General features: G+C 40.5%; 1 protein-coding gene across 3 annotated transcripts; it reads right to left on the bottom strand.

Annotated features, from left to right (window-relative positions):
- Window positions 1–873: 873 nt before the first annotated feature.
- On the bottom strand, window positions 874–18,714 carry LOC114435907 (complement C1q tumor necrosis factor-related protein 3-like). 3 transcript variants are annotated; one of them, XM_028405876.1, is made up of 5 exons: window positions 18,507–18,557; window positions 7,170–7,174; window positions 2,104–2,152; window positions 1,885–2,013; window positions 874–1,478 (listed from the first exon to the last, which is right to left on the bottom strand). In XM_028405876.1, the coding sequence occupies exons 1-5, from the start codon at window positions 18,547–18,549 to the stop codon at window positions 1,201–1,203; spliced, it is 504 nt and encodes a 167-aa protein (XP_028261677.1). In that variant the 5' UTR covers window positions 18,550–18,557; the 3' UTR covers window positions 874–1,200. The 3 variants fall into 3 exon arrangements, with proteins under 3 accessions (XP_028261677.1, XP_028261676.1, XP_028261675.1); XM_028405875.1 differs by lacking the exons at window positions 7,170–7,174; window positions 18,507–18,557 and adding an exon at window positions 18,631–18,714 and having other exon boundaries at window positions 2,104–2,209; XM_028405874.1 differs by lacking the exons at window positions 7,170–7,174; window positions 18,507–18,557 and having other exon boundaries at window positions 2,104–2,326.
- Between the last annotated feature and the right edge of the window lie 1,112 nt (window positions 18,715–19,826).

Genomic DNA, 19,826 nt, shown 5'->3' with positions numbered 1-19,826 from the left:
TCGAGGCGTGCCAGGACTTTAGCCTTGATGTCTACAGATTAGTGTTACCATTGAAGATGGTTTAGTCAACTTGTCCCCAACAACCCCTAACAATCGCCAACTGAACATGTAAAAATTAGTTTTTATATGTCTCTGTTGATATATGGCTTTATTATCAAAAAAGACCAGTAATCCTACAGGCCAAGGTCATAACAGAGTGAATCTAAACAACCTTCCAGCTTCGGAAGGAACAACAAGGACTCTAAGATATGTAAATGTGCAGTTTCAAGCATTTATTATTGGTTTAATGTCTAAAGCTCAACATGTTTGTGTTAACTCTTATTGACACTGGTAGTTAGAACAAGTATAGAACAAAGTTTTCATTTTGGGTTGGTTCTTCGGTTCAGTGATCTGGTTCTCTCTCTCTCCTGTAGTCTGGTCTCGCTGTGATTCAGTCTGACTGGTGGCTCTTGTTTGGCTTCTGTTTGACAGCACTGCTGATATTCTGGGTCAACAATGTTTTACTACATAATTTATTTATCTTGCTCTGAAAGTGTGACTGCTGATGACACTATAGACTTCGTGTTACTTATTGACAACACTGTGCTTCCAGCCTCATGAGGAACATACAAGGACACAGAACTTTGCTGTAGCACTTTATTGTCATTAGACAGTTCATTGTCAATAACAATCACATCAAACTGTTCTGTTATGGAGTTATGGAGCTACCTACTGACATTACATTTAGATTTGTTGAAAGTTGTTTTAAACCTGTTAAAAACCACCTTCATCTAGATCAGCTCTGTCAGCTTGGAGTCATATTCTCTTCTACAGGAGACAGGTTATACTGAGGTTATATACACAGCTGCTGAACAAATTCAACAAAAACATGAGTTTCCAAGAAATGTATCATATTCATTAAGATGGAGGTCCTGCAGTTTGCTGATGTTTAGTTTCATTTTGACAGACAACTGATTTCTGTGTGCACAGGTTAGTGCCAAAACAGACCCTTAGCTTTAAAAACACACATAAACTCACAGATGGTTTGTTTTTATTGAGTCTCACCAACCTTTAGGTTATAAAGAAATAAAGAAATCCATGGACTCTAAGATTTATCAATTTACTAAGATACTGATAATGTGTTTTACTAGTAAATAGTAATAATGATCTGTAAAAATCACAGTAGTAATAGTACATTTATATATGCGTGTTAAAAAGTGATCAAATGAGCAGAAAACCGCTGAAGGTGGTAGTAGTGTCACTTCCCCAAACCTGTGTATTTGCTCTCATCCGTACAAACACCTGGTCTCCTCTCTGCAGCTGGAGGAAGGCTGCGTTGCCTCCATTATCAGCTGTATCGGACATTGATGGGTGGTCAACGGTCTCCACTATGATCTCACTGTTCTTGATGAGGAATAGACGTGCCCAGTGTTGTCCCCCACTGGCATGATAGAAGAAGGTGAAGTAGTAGGTGCCTGCAACAGGTGCAGTGAAAATACCTGTGGGAACAACAGTTTATTCAAAGAGCTGACTCAGCAGTACATGTGTGTTTTTTAGCCCTCAATGAAGTCTCTGTGCTGTTTTCCCTTTTTATTTATAACAAGTTTCTGTTATTTAATATGTTGATGACCTCTTCTTCCATCCTTTGCCTTTGTTCAAAGCTGAACTCCCATCACAGCACACATTTGACAGAGTTATTGGTGGTTGGTCACAAAAACAAGTACAAGACAGTGTCTGGAAAATGTAATTGCAGTAGTTTCTCTTTGAGGCTTAGTCAGTCAATAGGCGTCCTATATCAGGCAGTAATGGACACCCTGCAACCCATGACCAAGTATTCAATCAGACCATGACAGGTTATTTGTACATAAAACAGATTAAAGAAAAAGTCAGTACTGCTGTACTTACCTGTGTGCCGATTGTAGGCGTTGCCCTCATTTGTTATCACAGCTCCATAGACCAGAGTTGTAGCTGTGTTGAAGGGTCCGATGGGTCCCTGTGTTGCTGTTTTGGCACTGAATACTACCTTGGTGGCGACTAATTAAAAGAAGAAAATTATCTTGTTCATTTAGTCACTCACCATCATTTGTTACATAAATATTGGCAAGCAGGAAGGCTTCAGTTTACCTTTATTCTTCAGTGCGAGGATCTGGTTCTCACTGTCCTTCAGTCTGGTCTCCATGGCTCCTAGTCTTTCTCTCATAGCACTAAACTCTTTCTGTCTTTCACTGATGTCTTCTGTGTCCACAGCATTGGTAACATCCTGGGCCAAAGTCAGGCCACAAAACAGTAACATGAAAAATGAAATGTTAAAATTCATCTTCTTGCTCTCTGAAAGTCTGACTGATAATGAGGCATGAAGCCTTTTGTAGCCCAGTTGTTGTTTAAACTGTTAAATTATTAACAGTTCATATATAGATTTATTGTCTTTTATTAACAAGTTTATTGAATCAGATCAGAACAATAGAGGCGTGCCAGGACTTAAGCCTTGATGTCTACAGATTAGTGTTACCATTGAAGATGGCTGAGTCACCTTGTCCCCAACAACCCCCAACAATCCCCAACTGAACATCTACACACAGTATCTGGGGCACACAAGTCGCCCAGGGTACGCATAGTTGATAAAATGTACACACATCATAAATGTTGTTTGTAACACACACACTTACTTACACACTGGCTGTGTTCAAAATCCCTCACTCACTCACTCTTCCCATATGGGGAGTTCAGTGTAGAGCACCATATAGTGACCTCATTGTGAAAGCATTTTTGGACATTTCGGACTCTACCTCCCTCATTTTCTGTTGCCATTAATGATGTCAATGAGTCGATCTCTGCCGGCTAAACAAACTCTGTTGTTAGCAGTTATAATTTGGATCGGATGGACCCTACTTTTCAAGATGGAATGTGGGATACATTGAGGGGCCTATATGGGGTCTATAATTTCTCACTAAGAATTCAGACAGCACTACAAAATGGTGGAGGCCCTATATAGTGATTAAGGAGTGATTTCAAACACAGCCACTGTTGATTAATGAGGCCCCTGGTCTTCTTTCCACAGGTGCCAGGATGATGTGTTGCTTCCATTTTCAGACCAATCAGGTGATGTCAGGTGGTCACAACTCTCCACAGCAACCTGGTTGTTCTTGATGAGTAATAGTGTGATTTTCTCCCCCAGCATGTTGCCTATAGATTACATGTTAATCATTAGCAGCAATATTAACACATGGTTTTGTTTTCTTGCATGAAAAACACGTCCTTTCACAGTCAGGTTATTATCGCTAATCTAATCGACTGTAAAAATTAGTTTTTTATATGTCTCTGTTGATATATGGCTTTATTATCAACAAAGACCAGTAATCCTACAGGCCAAGGTCATAAGAGAGTGAATCTAAACAACCTTCCAGCTTCAGAAGGAACAACAACAACACTAAGACATGTAAATGTGCAGTTTCAAGCATTTATTATTGGTTTAATGTCTAAAGCTCAACATGTTTGTGTTAACTCTTATTGACACTGGTAGTTAGAACAAGTATAGAACAAAGTTTTCATTTTGGGTTGGTTCTTCAGTTCAGTGATCTGGTTCTCTCTCTCTCTCCTGCAGTCTGGTCTCGCTGTGATTCAGTCTGACCGGTGGCTCTTGTTTGGCTTCTGTTTGACAGCACTGCTGATATTCTGGGTCAACAATGTTTTACTACATAATTTATTTATCTTGCTCTCAAAGTTTGTGTTACTTATTGACAACACTGTGCTTCCAGCCTCATGAGGAACATACAAGAACACAGAACTTTGCTGTAGCACTTTATTGTCATTAGATGACAATATTGTCAGGACAGTTCATTGCCAATAATTTTTATTTATTTTTATTTTAGATACTTTATTAATCCCAGAGGGAAATTCTTTACACAGTGTCATACAATGACTAGCAAGGCGCGCCACAGGCTAGGGTGAAGTGTCTTGCCCAAGAACAAACAACAATGACTAGGGAGGAGTTGGGATCGATCGGTTACTGGACAACCCTGCTATACCTCTGCGCCACTGCTGTCCCCAAAAACAAACACAAAACAATCACATCAAACTGTTCTGTTATGGAGTTATGGAGCACCCTACTGACATTACATTTAGATTTGTTGAAAGTTGTTTTAAACCTGTTAAAAACCACCTTCATCTAGATCAGCTCTGTCAGCTTGGAGTCATATTCTCTTCTATGGGAGACAGGTTATACTGAGGTTATATACACAGCTGCTGAACAAAAACATGAGTTTCCAAGAAATGTATCATATTCATTAAGATGGAGGTCCTGCAGTTTGCTGATGTTTAGTTTCATTTTGACAGACAACTGATTTCTGTGTGCACAGGTTAGTGCCAAAACAGACCCTTAGCTTTAAAAAGAAAACACACATAAACTCACAGATGGTTTGTTTTTATTGAGTCTCACCAACCTTTAGGTTATAAAGAAATAAAGAAATTCATGGACTCTAAGATTTATCAATTTACTAAGATACTGATAATGTGTTTTACTAGTAAATAGTAATAATGATCTGTAAAAATCACAGTAGTAATAGTACATGTATATATGTGTTAAAATGTTGTTAAATGAGCAGAAAACCGCTGAAGGTGGTAGCGCCTTCTCCCGAAACGTGTATTTGCTCTCATGCGCACAAACACCTGGTCTCCTCTCTGCAGCCGCAGGAATAAGGCGTTGCCTCCATTATCAGCCCCGTCATTTACGGTCTGATGGTCAGAGCTGTCCACCATGAACTGGCTATTCTTCATGAGGTCTAGTTTTACCCAGTGTTGTCCCCCAGCAGGATAGAAGAAGGTGAAGTAGTAAGTGCCTGCAACAGGTGCAGTGAAGATACCTGTGGGAACAACACTTTATTCAAAGAGCTGACTCAGCAGTACACTTATGTGTTTTAGCTCTTTCTTTTAAATCTATACGTCTTTCTGTCAAACGTGTAGGATCAAAAACATTTATTATAAATATATCATAATATTCACTTGAGAATAAACCTCAATGAAGTCTTGTGCTGTTTTCCCCTTTCATTTATTTATTGGAAACAAAAACAAGTTTCTGTTATTTAATATGTTGATGACCTCTTCTTCCGTCCTTTGCCTTTGTTCAAAGCTGAACTCCCATCACAGCACACATTTGACAGAGTTATTGGTGGTTGGTCACAAAAACAAGTACAAGACAGTGTCTGGAAAATGTAATTGCAGTAGTTTCTCTTTGAGGCTAAGTCAGTCACTACTCAGGGCTCCAGACTAACTTTTTGCACCGGTGCACCTAACCTTTTTTTCTTGGGTGCACCGGCACACAAGCTAGGTGTACCACATCACACATCACACAGCAGTTTGTTTTTTAATTACTGTCCATATATGTTATGGATCAGGCCTTAACTTGACACCTATCTTAACGCAGAAGTTCTTTTCATCTTCTCTCATCATCTGCAGCTACATCTACTGTTGACCTGACGGCCTCGCAGGGCTGTAGCCAAAGTTTTAGAAATACTGTACTCCAAAAATTGACCTCCAGGAAATATAAACAGGCTTAATAATCACATAGCATCATAAACTGACTTTGGACCTTGTTTAATGAACACAGGTAAATACAAATAAATAAATACATGTACCGATAGTACTCATTCAAATTATGGACAAACTAGCCAACAAGTCTGCCTGTCAGAAATACACAATGAAGATTTAAAGTTACAGCACTCTTCAGTTCCCTGTTTTTTTCTGGCTGTTGCTCCTCACTTATCTATCTGGCAATGGGAATTAAACATTATTTATGTTATATACACCATTATTTATTTAATAGTTGTGATTGGGATATATATTTTGTTTTCTTCAACACGTTTCTAATGCAGCTACAGTATCTCTTCTCTCATCTTCCTCACCTCTCTTCCTCTCTGTCTCCTCTCTTTCTAAAGCTGAGCTCCAGCTCAACTTTTCATTCTGTCTGTTACAGTTTTAGCTGTATGCAGACATCATCCTGGCAGACAATGGTCCACTGTAGCAGGTTAATGATACTTTTTAAATGGGTGTTGGTCATTTAACCATGTACTATAACTCCTTAAAACCAGCCGACTGCTGTCAGTCAGAGTGACTCAGCCTTCATGGATGAACCATGCAGGTCAGATAACACTGTCCTCAGACCTGCTGTTCAGTCTAAATATGCTGTCATACTGTCCTGCCAGAGTCCTCCCACACACCTAGGATGTGCATGTTCGGTCTACATTGGCTGTTAGATAGTAGTAGTTAGTGAGTGTGAATCATTGTTTGTCTCTGTGTGGGTGGTCCTTCAATAGACTAGTGACCTGGACAAAGTACAGGATGATGTTGACCTGGATTCAGGGACAACCAAAATACACCTTGAACTTAACTCTGGGCCCAAACTCAAGAATTATAATTATAACAAAACATTGCTCTAAGGAAGGTTTTTTCAGCTCTAACCATTCACAAAGTCTTACCTTGATCCTGGGCCAAAGACAGGGGCCAAATTAACCACCGTCAGCCAAAAAAGACAAAAAATGAACCTCATGTAGTGTTTATTTTTATTCACACCACAATACTAATACTACACATAGATCTGTTGAAAATAGTTTAAAACTTGAGCAATGATTTACTGACATATTTGCTGTTCTTCAAACTGAATCGATGAGAAACCCACTGAAGGTGGTAAGGGGAGCTCCTCCCCAAACATGGGTATTTGCACCTAACCGTACGAACACCTGGTCTCCTCTCTGCAGCCGCAGGAAGGCTGCGTTGCCTCCATTATCAGCTGTGTCGTATCTTGATGGGTGGTCAGCATTCTCCACTATGATCTCACTGTTCTTGATGAGTAACAGACGTGTCCGACGTTGTCCCCCAGAATGAAAAAAGTGGGTGAAATATTAAGTGCCCGTAACAGGTGCAGTGAAGATACCTGTGGGAACAACATTTTATTCAAACAGCTGACTCATCTTTTTACATATTTTAAAATTAAATATATATATATATATATATATATCAGTTCCTCGTGATGTCGTGCCCTTTTTCTGCTTTATGTATTATGCAAAGAATTTATAAACGTATTCATTTTTGTAATTTTCTTTACAAAGGATACACCAAATGTGGCATGTTTTCGTGAGGCTGTGTTACCATAGATACCCACTTTAAATGGTAGCTAAACTTCTTGTTCTGAGCCAAACCTCAGCTACAGCCAGATCTAATTGCAGTAGTTTCTCTTTAAGTATAGGTTGAGCCATATGAAGAAGTTCACAGGAAGTAGGTGTCCTTTATCAGCCTATCACAGCCGAGTATTCACTCAGACCATGACAGGCTATTAATGAATTTATAAATACAGTATAAGTGCTACTGTGCTTACCTGTGTTCTGATTGTAGGCATTGCCAATATTTGTTATCAATGCTCCATAGACCAGAGTCGTGTCTGTGTTGAAGGGTCCGATGACTCCACTTGTTGCTGTTTTGGCACTGAATACTACCTTGGTTACGACTAAGCACATGAACACATTGTCATCACATGATTTTGTAATTTATTTACTCTTGTCATTTTGTACACGTGTTTAAAAGCAAAGTTTAAAACTTAGCTCAAAATATACATATTAAAATAAAAAGATATTGTAATTGTTATACCATGCTTCTCCACTAGATGGCAGTAGCTGAATTTTAAAGTATTGTTCTGATGGTTTTTGTGTCCTCCTCCTCCTCCTGCTACTCCTGCTCAGCCTCCCCCTCCTCTAGCTCAGCCTCCTCCTCCTCCTCCTTTTCCTCCTCCTCCTCCTCCTCCTCCTGCTCAGCCTCCGCCTCCTCCTTGTTCTTTGTTTTCATTGAATCCTTTGGGTTCCTGTCATGGTTCTGACCTGTGTCTCTTTGTGTTGAAGACTTGTGCTCCTCTGTGTCTTTGTCAGCTCCTCCTGTGTTGCTGCTCCTGGTTTATTCCTCATGTGTGCTCTCATGCTTCTAGTGTCAACCCAGTTGACCCTGCTACTACCTTGTCCTTCGTCATTGGGAATAGGAATACAAATAGGAATAGGAATTGGGATACAGACATGGATGAAGTCGAGCGGATCTGTAATGGTGGTGGCCGCAACGTGCCTGGTACTAATCTCTGCAGCAGCACTGCAACCATGCAGGTGTTCAACCTCAATACCAACACATGCATTCATACACCAATAACTGCACATGTGATTGTGGCTTGTGACATAATTAACACACAGAATGTCCCACGCTGTCTTCCTGTTCATTTTAATGGAATCACCAATAAGCCACTAGGCAGCTGACCTGCTCGCTTTGACCTCTGATACCTGTGTCCAACAGTGTCACATGGCTGAGGCTGCAGGATGTTCTTTCTGTTGTTCAGGTTCAGATGATCATGGATGAAAGAACATTTCTTCCAGATTTCATACTTTTTTTCAGCTTTGCAGCATTAAAGGAGTAATTAATGATATAATGATGCAAACATACAAAGTTTGAAGCTTTTTGTTTTGCTTTGTCAACTAAAACGCCACATTCATTCATCTTCTTTATGTTCATTCATTCATTCTCATGACGACGTTATCTCAGCTGCGTGGTGGAGGCCGTTCTGTGAAGTGTTCTTTGACCGTTAGTGACATTTGAAAAAGAAAGTCAGACACATGGTGCTTCATAGTAACGAGAAAGTCTCTGATAATTGTAGTAAGTGTACTTGAAGGCAGCATGTGAAGTTTGAGGTCACCTGGTTATTCAGCAGCCAATTGTTTAAGAAGAGAATCTGCACTTGATCTCTGTCACTTCCTCATTGCCTCCAGCTGAGCTGCACGGCCAGTGGAGTGCTATTTACATAATGACATAACACTGCTAACATGATGTGAGGTCAGCAAGAAAACCACCTTCAGTGCATCCATGCTTTGTAACAAAGACACAACAGTGAATTAAAAAACAGCAACTGAAGTAAGATGAAACACGGTGGCTGTAAATTCACCTGCACTGTTTAAGATACCTTAAACACAGCTTGGTCATTTTTTTTTATTTTCATGTTTACATGAGGTCTACGGTCTGGACAGGCGGTGCTTGAAAGGCCTGTGCTTCTGAAATACTCCCAGGAGGACTTGAAGTCGCTCTGAGGATCAAACAAAAACACGGCACAGCCTGAACGCAACAAAATACACCCGGTAGGACCCTCTGGCTTCAGCCTCATGCAGCCTCTTTATGAACACATATGACCCACGTCTTCTTGTTTGTGACGAGAGACACTATGTTTGCTAGATGGTTCGTCAGTGTTAGTGCAACGTGCATTCACAGTGCAACACTGCAACACTGTTGTAGCACTTTGACAGCTGCTCCGCTCTCTATTTTAGTGAAAAAGTCTCACCCACATTGACCCTGCATGGCGGCTTGGTGCTGCAGCGGGCCAAAAAGGGGAACTTCTTTATTTTCAGACTGTGTGACTCTAAGCTATGCTAATGCATAGATATGATCATTCGATCATAGTCATATAAGGTAAAATGGTGTTTTGCAGTACTTTGATTGGCTGCTGCTGAGACACAGTGACACCGGTTGTTCTTAAATATCTGAGACACCAGGAAACATTTTAACTTCACTTCAAGAGCACAGACTGCACAGAGACGGGCCGACCAGAGCAGGTGAGGATACATCTTTACAGCTAAACTATGAAATGCTGCTGTCACATTTCTCTCATTTGTTTTGCTGCTGATGTAATTAAATAAGAACATTTATTAAGGACTGTGTTGATGCTTCAATGTGTGAAGCATTAAAACAATAAAGTGTAGTTTACACCCTTGATCATTTATTCATATTCCGTGTGCCTTTGAAAACGACACAAATGCTAATTTATCAGAATTGTGGTGCATATACTGTATATGTTTGTGGATTTTTTTCAAATCATGAATGAATGCTCTGAAAATGTTGCTGTTCTTCTCTCTAGACAGGATGAAGGTTGTCCTCCTCATCACTCTTATCTGCACTCTCACTCTTGTGCATGTGTGTGAGGGTCAACCACCAAACACAAACAACAACCAGCGTCCATGTCAGATGGAAAATAACGAGGATGCCTACAACACATTTGTTCAGAGACACATCCTCTCGGACACATTTGACACAACATCGAGGACTGCCTGGGAACAGTGAGTTAAACAGCGACGTAAAATACATTAATAAAAATAATGTTTTATTTTAATAACACTCGACAATAATCTCACTCTTCAGGTACTTGGTGGACAAGGATCTCTGCAACAGAAATGTGCCCACCCAGTCCTTCATTATGGCTGATCAGAAGGTCGAGCAGATCTGTAAGGGTAAAGGCCGGAACCAGAGTGGTAATCTCTGCATCAGTGATGAACCCATGCAGGTGTATGTTCTCAAAGTTGAGAACCCATGCAAAGTGAAATCTGTGACAGAAAAAAAAAAGGTATATGTGATTGTGGCTTGCAATAGAATTGGCAACCAGTGTCTTCCTGTTCATTATGAAAAACACACCACTAAAAAGCCAAACATGAACGCTGAAGTCTGCCAGCTCAACCTCTGATACCTGTGTCCAACAGTGTCACATGGCTGAGGCTGCAGGATGTTCTTTCTGTTGTTCAGGTTCGGATGATCATGGATGAAAGAACATTTCTTCCAGATTTCATACTTTTTTTTTAGCTTTGCAGCATTAAAGGAGTTTAATTAATGATATAATGATGCAAACATACAAAGTTTGAAGCTTTTTGTTTTGCTTTGTCAAATAAAACGCCACATTCATTCATCTTCTTTATGTTCATTCATTCATTCTCATGACGACGTTATCTCAGCTGCGTGGTGGAGGCCGTTCTGTGAAGTGTCCTTTGACCGTTAGTGACATTTAATCATTTCAATCTGTCTGTCTCTAGTGGGTCGGGCTAAACCAAAGTAGTGAAAACAAGGGGGGTGTTCAAAGATCGACTGTTACCTGAGAAACGGGTGCGCTGGACACACCCCCATTGGAACTTTCCTCCTGATAAAACTACACGCTACAAAACGTCAACTATTTTATATTCGATTACAGCCCTACACTGTATACAGGCAAAAGTATGTGGACACCACAATCCTCTGTGTTTTTCAGGCACATTAAGTTGTTATAAAGTATGATGAATGCTGCTGAGGTCAGAACAGACAAGTCCTTCCACACCAAAGTAGGAGAATCGTGTCTTTTCAGCTTTTTAAAGTTATCACCTAAATCCTCTTTATCTGCACTAAAGCTGCAACAATTCTCTGTTTTCAGGACATTCAGTGTTCAGATTTCCACCTTTAAGATTAAGATTAAGATTAAGAAACCTTTATTAGTCCCACAATGGGGAAATTGCATTTTTGCAACGGCATACAGACAGCAAGGGATAAGTTAAGAAAAAGATATATACATTATAAAATAGACTACCAATTAAAGATATATACATTATAAAATAGACTCAATCAAAAAACAGTTTACATATTAACAGTTATTGCACAGGTGAGTGGAGGTAGAAATGGTTTATAAACTGTACATAGTGCAACTAAATAAATAACAGTAAATAAAAGCACACTGTGGTGAGTGAGTATTGCATCAGAAGTGTTTATTATACAGTCTGACAGCAGCAGGAAGGAAAGACCTTCTGTATCTCTCCTTCACACACCAAGGGTGGAGCAGTCTGCCACTGAAGCTGCTCTGCAGGGCTGACAGGGTGTCCTGCAGGGGGTGGGACTCATTGTCCAGCATGGATGTCAGTTTTGCCAGGACCCTCCTGTCACCCACCTCCTGCACTGAGTCCAGAGAGCAGCCCAGGATAGAGCTGGACTTCCTGATGACTCTGTCCAGCTTCTTCCTCTCCCTCTCAGTGATGCTGCTGTTCCAGCAGACCACACCATACATGATGACCGATGCCACCACAGAGTCATAAAAAGTCTTCAGGAGTGCCCCTTTCACTCCAAAAGACCGCAGTCTCCTCAGTAGGTAGAGCCTGCTCTGGCCCTTCCTGTACAGTGCGTCTGTGTTGTGAGTCCAGTCCAGTGTGTTTAATGTTGTGAGTTCATGTGCTTTGCTGACCCAGTTCTTTAATGTCAAACCTGAACCAGATCTTTCTAAAACCAAACCATAACCACAAGAGAAGAGGGTCCAGAAAAGCCACAGTGTAAAACCACAGTACCATGTATGTTTGGACCACACAGCAGACTGTGTAGCTGTGAGTCCTCTAACGAACTCCAGGATGTGGTCAAGGTCACGTTGAGGAGGAGGTGGTGGTTTGAATGGTTTTGCATCGTTCAAGACGCCTATCCAGCAGACAGTGCAGTGTCCTGGTGCGAGTCTGAGCGAGGGTGCTGCAGCAGCAGCCTGAATATCACCATCGCAGGTGACAGGAAGTGTTCCTGTTGTGGTGTTGTGGTCCTTTGTGTAGAGTTCGGACCTGTTTTCCATCACGGTGTGTTTTTTTCTTCCAGGTGGTGCGGTGATCATCGGCGCTCCTCCACTTCCTGTGACAGAAGGCGATGAAGTGATGCTCTCCTGCCACTACAGAGAAGATGAAAACAGCAAAGCAACCTCCAACTTCTCTGCCAAATACTACAAAAATGGCGGCTTCCCTGGGACCTATCCTGCAGGAACCATGACCTTTACATCTGTGTCCACGTCTGACAAAGGTTTCTACATGTGTGAGCACCCAACACAGGGAGAGTCGCCACAGAGCTGGATATCCGTCAGAGGAAGAGGTGGGTCCAAACCATCGATCTGTGAAGTCATCCTTTAAATATGAAAAGACTTGGACTTTACAAATGTCTGTATCTGTCAGACTGATGACTGATTAGCTGATAATGAGGGAGAGAAGTGATGATGGAAATTTATATTTAAAACTTACTTACCTAAAATATGCATATTAAAATAAAAAGATATTGTGATTGTTATACCACTCTGCTCCACTAGATGGCAGCAGATAGCTGAATTTTAAATCATTGTTCTGATGGTTTTTGTGTCCTCCTTCTCCTGCTACTCCTGCTCAGCCTCCTTCTTTAGCTCAGCCTCCTCCTCCTCCTCCTCCTCCTCCTCCTCCTCCTCCTCCTGCTCAGCCTCCTTCTTTAGCTCAGCCTCCTCCTCCTCCTCCTCCTGTGTTCTCTGTGCCCAGGCTGGTCTGTATCATCCTTCTGATCATCGTCTACATTGTGTTGTCTGTAGTCTGTGTGACAGAAAATGGGCCAGAGGTAGGAGAACCAGCCAATAGTGCAGCAGAAAATAACACAGACACTTTCTTTATTTAGTTTTTATTATTATTATTATTTTGTACACAGTTTATATTTATTTCTCTGCCCTCTAAATTTTGTCACTATGCACAAACTCTATAGCAAAGAGCAGAGCAGACTCATGTTCCACCTTCTACATACTCTGTGTTTAAATGAAGAAAAGCTAATAACGTCACTTTATTAGAGGTGTATTTACTCACTAATAAAGTCACCACATGTGTTTCTCCAGGAAATTATTTATGCGTTTATTCAAGGTGCTCATAATGTAATGTGTCATGTGCTGTCAGAGCAGCTCCTTGTTCTTTGTTTTCATTGAAACCTTTGGGTTCCTGTCATGGTTCTGACCTGTGTCTTGTCTCTTTGTGTTGAAGACTTGTGCTCCTCTGTGTCTTTGTCAGCTCCTCCTGTGTTGCTGCTCCTGGTTTGTTCCTCATGTGTGCTCTCATGCTTCAAGTGTCTCCCTGGTTTCCAGAGCGTCTCCTCACTTCTTCATTCATGCTTGTTTGGTTTTGGGATTGTTACTCGGCTTTATTTACATAAAACCCGACCTTTGTTGGACCTTTGGGTTTAGAGTTTGTCTGCGTTCGGGTCCACCTGAACATTAACAGCTCCTGTGTGGGGAGTTCTGACCTCGGTCAGATTCTGCTTTAAGTTCTTCTTATGTTTGGGTCAGCTGAGTCTGGTCTGCTCTGCTGTGTGAAGCTAAAGACTCCAACTTGTTACCAAACCTGCAGGAGGATGAGCTTAATGAATATACATCATGTTGTAGACTAACTGCAGAGTTTTCTCTCTTGGTTTTTCTGTTTGACCGTCATTATAAAGTCACTCTGGATAAAAATGTGTTTTATATTAACTATGTAAGAACAGTTCAGTTTGTCTCCTCACACATCACACACAGTGTGTAACTCATTTTCATTCTGTGTGTAGTTTAGATGGGAACAACTGACAGTGATGTTTCAACGTGTCAGAGCCAGCAGCTCATTCAAATGAAGCTGATTATACAGAAGTCTGTAGAAGAACATTGTTTCAGTGTGATAGTAAAATATTCACCTCACTGTGTTATCTCAAGATGACAACATGAACAGAAATTATTGCTGCGTTCAAACGTCCATAGTTGTTGAACTGACTGTGAGAGCTGCTAAATACACACCACAGTTCACTGTCATGTGGATACATGATGACTTTAATGATCCGCTCGCTCACATATTGAATACGATTGTTGGCACTTCTTCTCTCTGAGATCAAAATGTTTGCTGAATGTGAAAAGCAGGTTGTTGTAGGACGTCTTGGTACTTTTGGCACGTTGTGTACTCGGGCAGACTATCACATAGTAAAGAGTATAGAAATGTCAACACTGGAACATTAAGCCAGTGTTTCCTTGAATGTTTTATCATCCACAACATCAAGAGTTAGAGTGAAAACCACTGTGCACAGTCACTGTGCTTCTCTTATGATGAAAACAGCTTTGCTACGTGTTTGAATAAAGTCAAGATGATTTAGAATACAGTGTGAATAATGCAGAAAAATAATGAAGACTGTGTCACATTACGTCTCTCACACTGCTGAGTGCATCAAATAGTCAACTCAGTGATGTGACCTAACGTAACATGCAAATGTCAAAGTTTGTGGTATCACCTGTCACCTGTTCATAAATGCTGATATAACTTAGGTGTGAACATTTTCTTATCAGATTATGATACAGAGTCAGACAATGGTGTCTGTGGAGGTGCTCGGCCTATTTCTGCTCCACTCTGGCCTCCTGCTTCACTCGGTGCTGCTGTGTGAACTGACTGACTTCCCCTCAGTAAGAACCTGCAGAACGGTGAGCTGCTCTCTGTTTTACCAGTGACTTGATGTCATGATCGTTTTTCTAATACTAATATTCAAAGACTAATTGCTGTTAGAATGGATTTCAAATAGATCAATGGAGCTCTTTAAAACGGAGACATTAAATATCATGTTTGATGAAACTGTTTTTGTGATCAGTCTGGAATAATTTCCTGCTTTATATTTGCCTGTATAGTTATTGAATGTGATGAATGGGGACTACATGACCATCATTATAACGTCATTCTGTGGGATAAAATATTATCCAGTTTCATATGGTTTCTTTCAGTTTAATTCTTAATTTAAGGCTGTCACTATTGTCTCATAGTGGCAAAGCCAGCAGATGAGCTGACTAAATTAACTTTGTATTAAAACATGTTTAAATACAAAATGGATAACAGGAAAAGAAGTCTGATTGTGATTGATCTCCCTCCTAAACTGAGTTTACAGTTCTGGACCATGGCCTCAGTGAAGGTGCAGGGCCTCGTGGTTGGTAGGTCAGTGTTGATGGTAACAGCATCTAATCCTCTGTTTGTCAGCATAGACAGTACATGACTGTGGACGAAGCTTCTGTGATGAAATTGTAAAGACGTTGACATCATCATAGTCCACCTAAAGTCCTGTGAGTCCACACTGGCCTGTCCCCCAAGGCTCATAATAACATTTAAAAATGTGCAATCATAAGTCCTAATATCATCAGAACAAGACGTCATTTTAAAAAATCATCCCCACACAGTCACTAATATGGAACTTACTCACTTTTGGAGCCAGCCCCTAGAGGCTGTAGGGTTAATAGGCATAGGCTCCATGTCTCAGCTCCAAAGGCTGCTGCTGATTGGTTGTTTTGCGGCCCCTCCAAGTAATGTATGTGGTACCACCATGTGTGTGGTAGTTGTAAAAATGCTAATTTATCAGAATTGTCGTGCATATACTGTATATGTTCGTGTTTTTGTTTAAATTATGAATTAATGCTCTGAAAATGCTGCTGTTCTTCTCTCTAGACAGGATGAACATTGTCCTCCTCATCACTCTTGTCTGCACTCTCACTCTTGTGCATGCGCAAGCAACGCAAACAACCTACAACCAGAGTCCATGCAAGAAGAACACAAATGACAATGCTCACAAAACATTTGCTGACAGACACATCCTCCCGGAAGGCTTTGACACAACGTCGAGTGCTGAATGGGAACGGTGAGTTAAACAGTGACGTGAAGTAGCGTTGATAAAAAATAATGTTTTATTTTAATAACACTGGACAAAAATCTCACTCTCTTCAGGCACTTGGAAAAAATGAATCTCTGCAACAGAAAAGTGCCCACCCACCAGTCCTTCATTGTGGGTGATCAGAAGGTCAAGCAGATCTGTAATGGTGGTGGCCACCACTTCATTCATCCTCATAAACCTAGTCCTGGTAATCTCTGCATCAGCACTTCACCCATGGAGGTGTACGATATCAAAGTTAAGGAAACAGGTCCTAACAAATGCACAGTGGATCCTGTGTCACCAAAAGAAGTACATGTGATTGTGGCTTGTGACAAAATTAGGGACCAGTGTCTTCCTGTTCATTATGAAAAAAACGAAAATCAAGTCTGCCAGCCCTGACCGCTGATACCTGTGTCCAACAGTGTCACTGAGGCTGCAGGATGTTCTTTCTGTTGTTCAGGTTCAGATGATCATGGATGAAAGAACATTTCTTCCAGATTTCATACTTTTTTTCAGCTTTGCAGCTTTAAAGGAGTTTCATTAATGATATAATGATGCAAACATACAAAGTTTGAAGCTTTTTGTTTTGCTTTGTCAAATAAAACGCCACATTCATTCATCTTCTTTATGTTCATTCATTCATTCTCATGACGACGTTATCTCAGCTGCGTGGTGCAGGCCATTCTGTGAAGTGTCCTTTGACTGTTAGTGACATTTGAAAAAGAAAGTCAGACACATGGTGCTTCATAGTAACGAGGCAGTCTCTGATAATTATAGTAAGTGTAGTTGAAGGCAGCATGTGAAGTTCGAGGTCACCTGGTTATTCAGCAGCCAATTGTTTAGGAGAAGAATTCCTCATTGTCTCCAGCTGAGCAGCAAGAAGACAAAGTGAATATTTTTTTGAACATGAAAGCAAATAATTTACAGTTGTTGTTGGCATGTAAAGAGAATATTAGGTAATGTAGAATCAGAAAAGCCTCTCTTTTAATGTCACATCAAGATCAGCTCACCTTAGCTTTTAGCTGTGCAGATTAGACGTTCCCACCACTTGGTGGGACTGTTGGAAAGAAAAAGAGCTGATGTGTCCCTTATGTAACCCAGCAAAATTGCACAATTATAATAATGAAGGGGATTCCTGTTCTTTTTGTTTTGTTGTAGTAGCATTTTTTTGTCAGTAGGGGGTAGTGAGACGCTGCAGAGAGGTGGGGACAGCCTCGGGCTTAAAGGAAATAAAAAGCAGAGGAAGAGTACGGTGAAGGAGATGTGTAGCAAGTTCAAGATGAAAGTAGAAGCTATGGAGTTGAAATTTAATATGAAGACTGAGAATAATAGTTGTTGTGAAGTGTGATCTTCATATTATGCCTTTCTGAAGGACTTCGAAGGCCATCTGGAGGCCATCGTCCAGTCAAGACTGCCAAAGACTCTCTCACAACCTAACACTCAGATAAGCACAGCAAAGAACAAAAACACACTACACGGGTGGATGGACAATGTCTTTAATCTTTATTTTGTTCCCAGAATTTTATTTTAATCCTTGTTTCTTTTAAATACTTCTCAGCCTGAGTTGACTTGTGAAGGAAAAGACTATTGAACTGAACACACTAGTTGTACACTGGTGGAACTGATGCATTATTTTTGAATCAGAGAAACCAGTGATTTTTTATTCACACATTCATACATTTACTGTCCACTTAAAAACAGATAATGTGTTTTAGGAATAATAATCTGTAAAATCACAGTAGTAATAGTACATTTATTTATGTTAAAAGTGATCAAATGAGCAGAAAACCACTGAAGGTGGTAGCGTGATGTCCATAAACATTTGTATTAGCTTCCATGCGCGTGAACACCTGGTCTCCTCTCTGCAGCTGCAGGAATGCTGCGTTGCCTCCATTATCAGCTGCGTCACTTACGGTCTGATGGTCAGAGCTGTACAACATTTGTAAATAAAACAGATTAAAGAAAAAGTCAGTACTGCTGTACTTACCTGTGTGCTGATTGTAGGCGTTGCCCTCATTTGTTATCACGGCTCCATAGACCAGAGTTGTGTCTGTGTTGAAGGGTCCGATGGTTCCCTGTGTTGCTGTTGTGGCACTGAATACTACCTTAGTGGAGACTAATTAATAGAAAATGATCTTGTTCATTTAGTCACTCACCATCATTTGTTACATGAATATTGAAACAGAAAGGTTTCAGTTTCCGTTTATTCTTCAGTGCGAGGATCTGGGTCTCACTGTCCTTCATTCTGGTCTCACTGTCCTTCAGTCTGGTCTCACTGTCCTTCATTCTGGTCTCGCTGTCCTTCAGTCTGGTCTCCATGGCTCCCAGCTTCTCTTTCATAGCACCAAACTCTTTCAGAAACTCACACATATCAGGTGAGCATGTCTGCATTTCACTGATGTCTTCTGTGTCCACAGCATTGGTAACATCCTGGGCCAAAGTCAGGCCACAAAACAGTAACATGAAAAATGAAATGTTAAAATTCATCTTGCTTGCTCTCTGAAAGTCTGACTGATAATGAGGCATGAAGCCTTTTGTAGCCCAGTTGTTGTTTAAACTGTTAAATTATTAACAGTTCATTTATAGCTTTATTGTGTTTTTCAAATTTTTTTGAATCAGATCATAACAATCGAGGCGTGCCAGGACTTTAGCCTTGATGTCTACAGATTAGTGTTACCATTGAAGATGGTTTAGTCAACTTGTCCCCAACAATCGCCAACTGAACATGTAAAAATTAGTTTTTATATGTCTGTTGATATACGGCTTTATTATCAACAAAGACCAGTAATCCTACAGGCCAAGGTCATAACAGAGTGAATCTAAACAACCTTCCAGCTTCAGAAGGAACAACAGGGACTCTAAGATATGTAAATGTGCAGTTTCAAGCATTTATTATTGGTTTAATGTCTAAAGCTCAACATGTTTGTGTTAACTCTTATTGACACTGGTAGTTAGAACAAGTTTAGAACAAAGGTGTCATGTTGCGTTGGTTCTTCAGTTCAGTGATCTGGTTCTCTCTCTCTCTCCTGTAGTCTGGTCTCGCTGTGATTCAGTCTGACTGGTGGCTCTTGTTTGGCTTCTGTTTGACAGCACTGCTGATATTCTGGGTCAACAATGTTTTACTACATAATTTATTTATCTTGCTCTGAAAGTGTGACTGCTGATGACACTATAGACTTCGTGTTACTTATTGACAACACTGTGCTTCCAGCCTCATGAGGAACATACAAGGACACAGAACTTTGCTGTAGCACTTTATTGTCATTAGACAGTTCATTGTCAATAACAATCACATCAAACTGTTCTGTTATGGAGTTATGGAGATACCTACTGACATTACATTTAGATTTGTTGAAAGTTGTTTTTTTAAACCTGTTAAAAACCACCTTCATCTAGATCAGCTCTGTCAGCTTGGAGTCATATTCTCTTCTACAGGAGACAGGTTATACTGAGGTTATATACACAGCTGCTGAACAAATTCAACAAAAACATGAGTTTCCAAGAAATGTATCTTTATCATTAAGATGGAGGTCCTGCAGTTTGCTGATGTTTAGTTTCATTTTGACAGACAACTGATTTCTGTGTGCACAGGTTAG

Source organism: Parambassis ranga, chromosome 5, assembly GCF_900634625.1.
Source record: "Parambassis ranga chromosome 5, fParRan2.1, whole genome shotgun sequence".
Taxonomy (NCBI): domain Eukaryota; kingdom Metazoa; phylum Chordata; class Actinopteri; family Ambassidae; genus Parambassis; species Parambassis ranga.
Note: the sequence above shows the minus strand (reverse complement) of the source record. Positions and strands in the feature narration are given on the sequence as shown.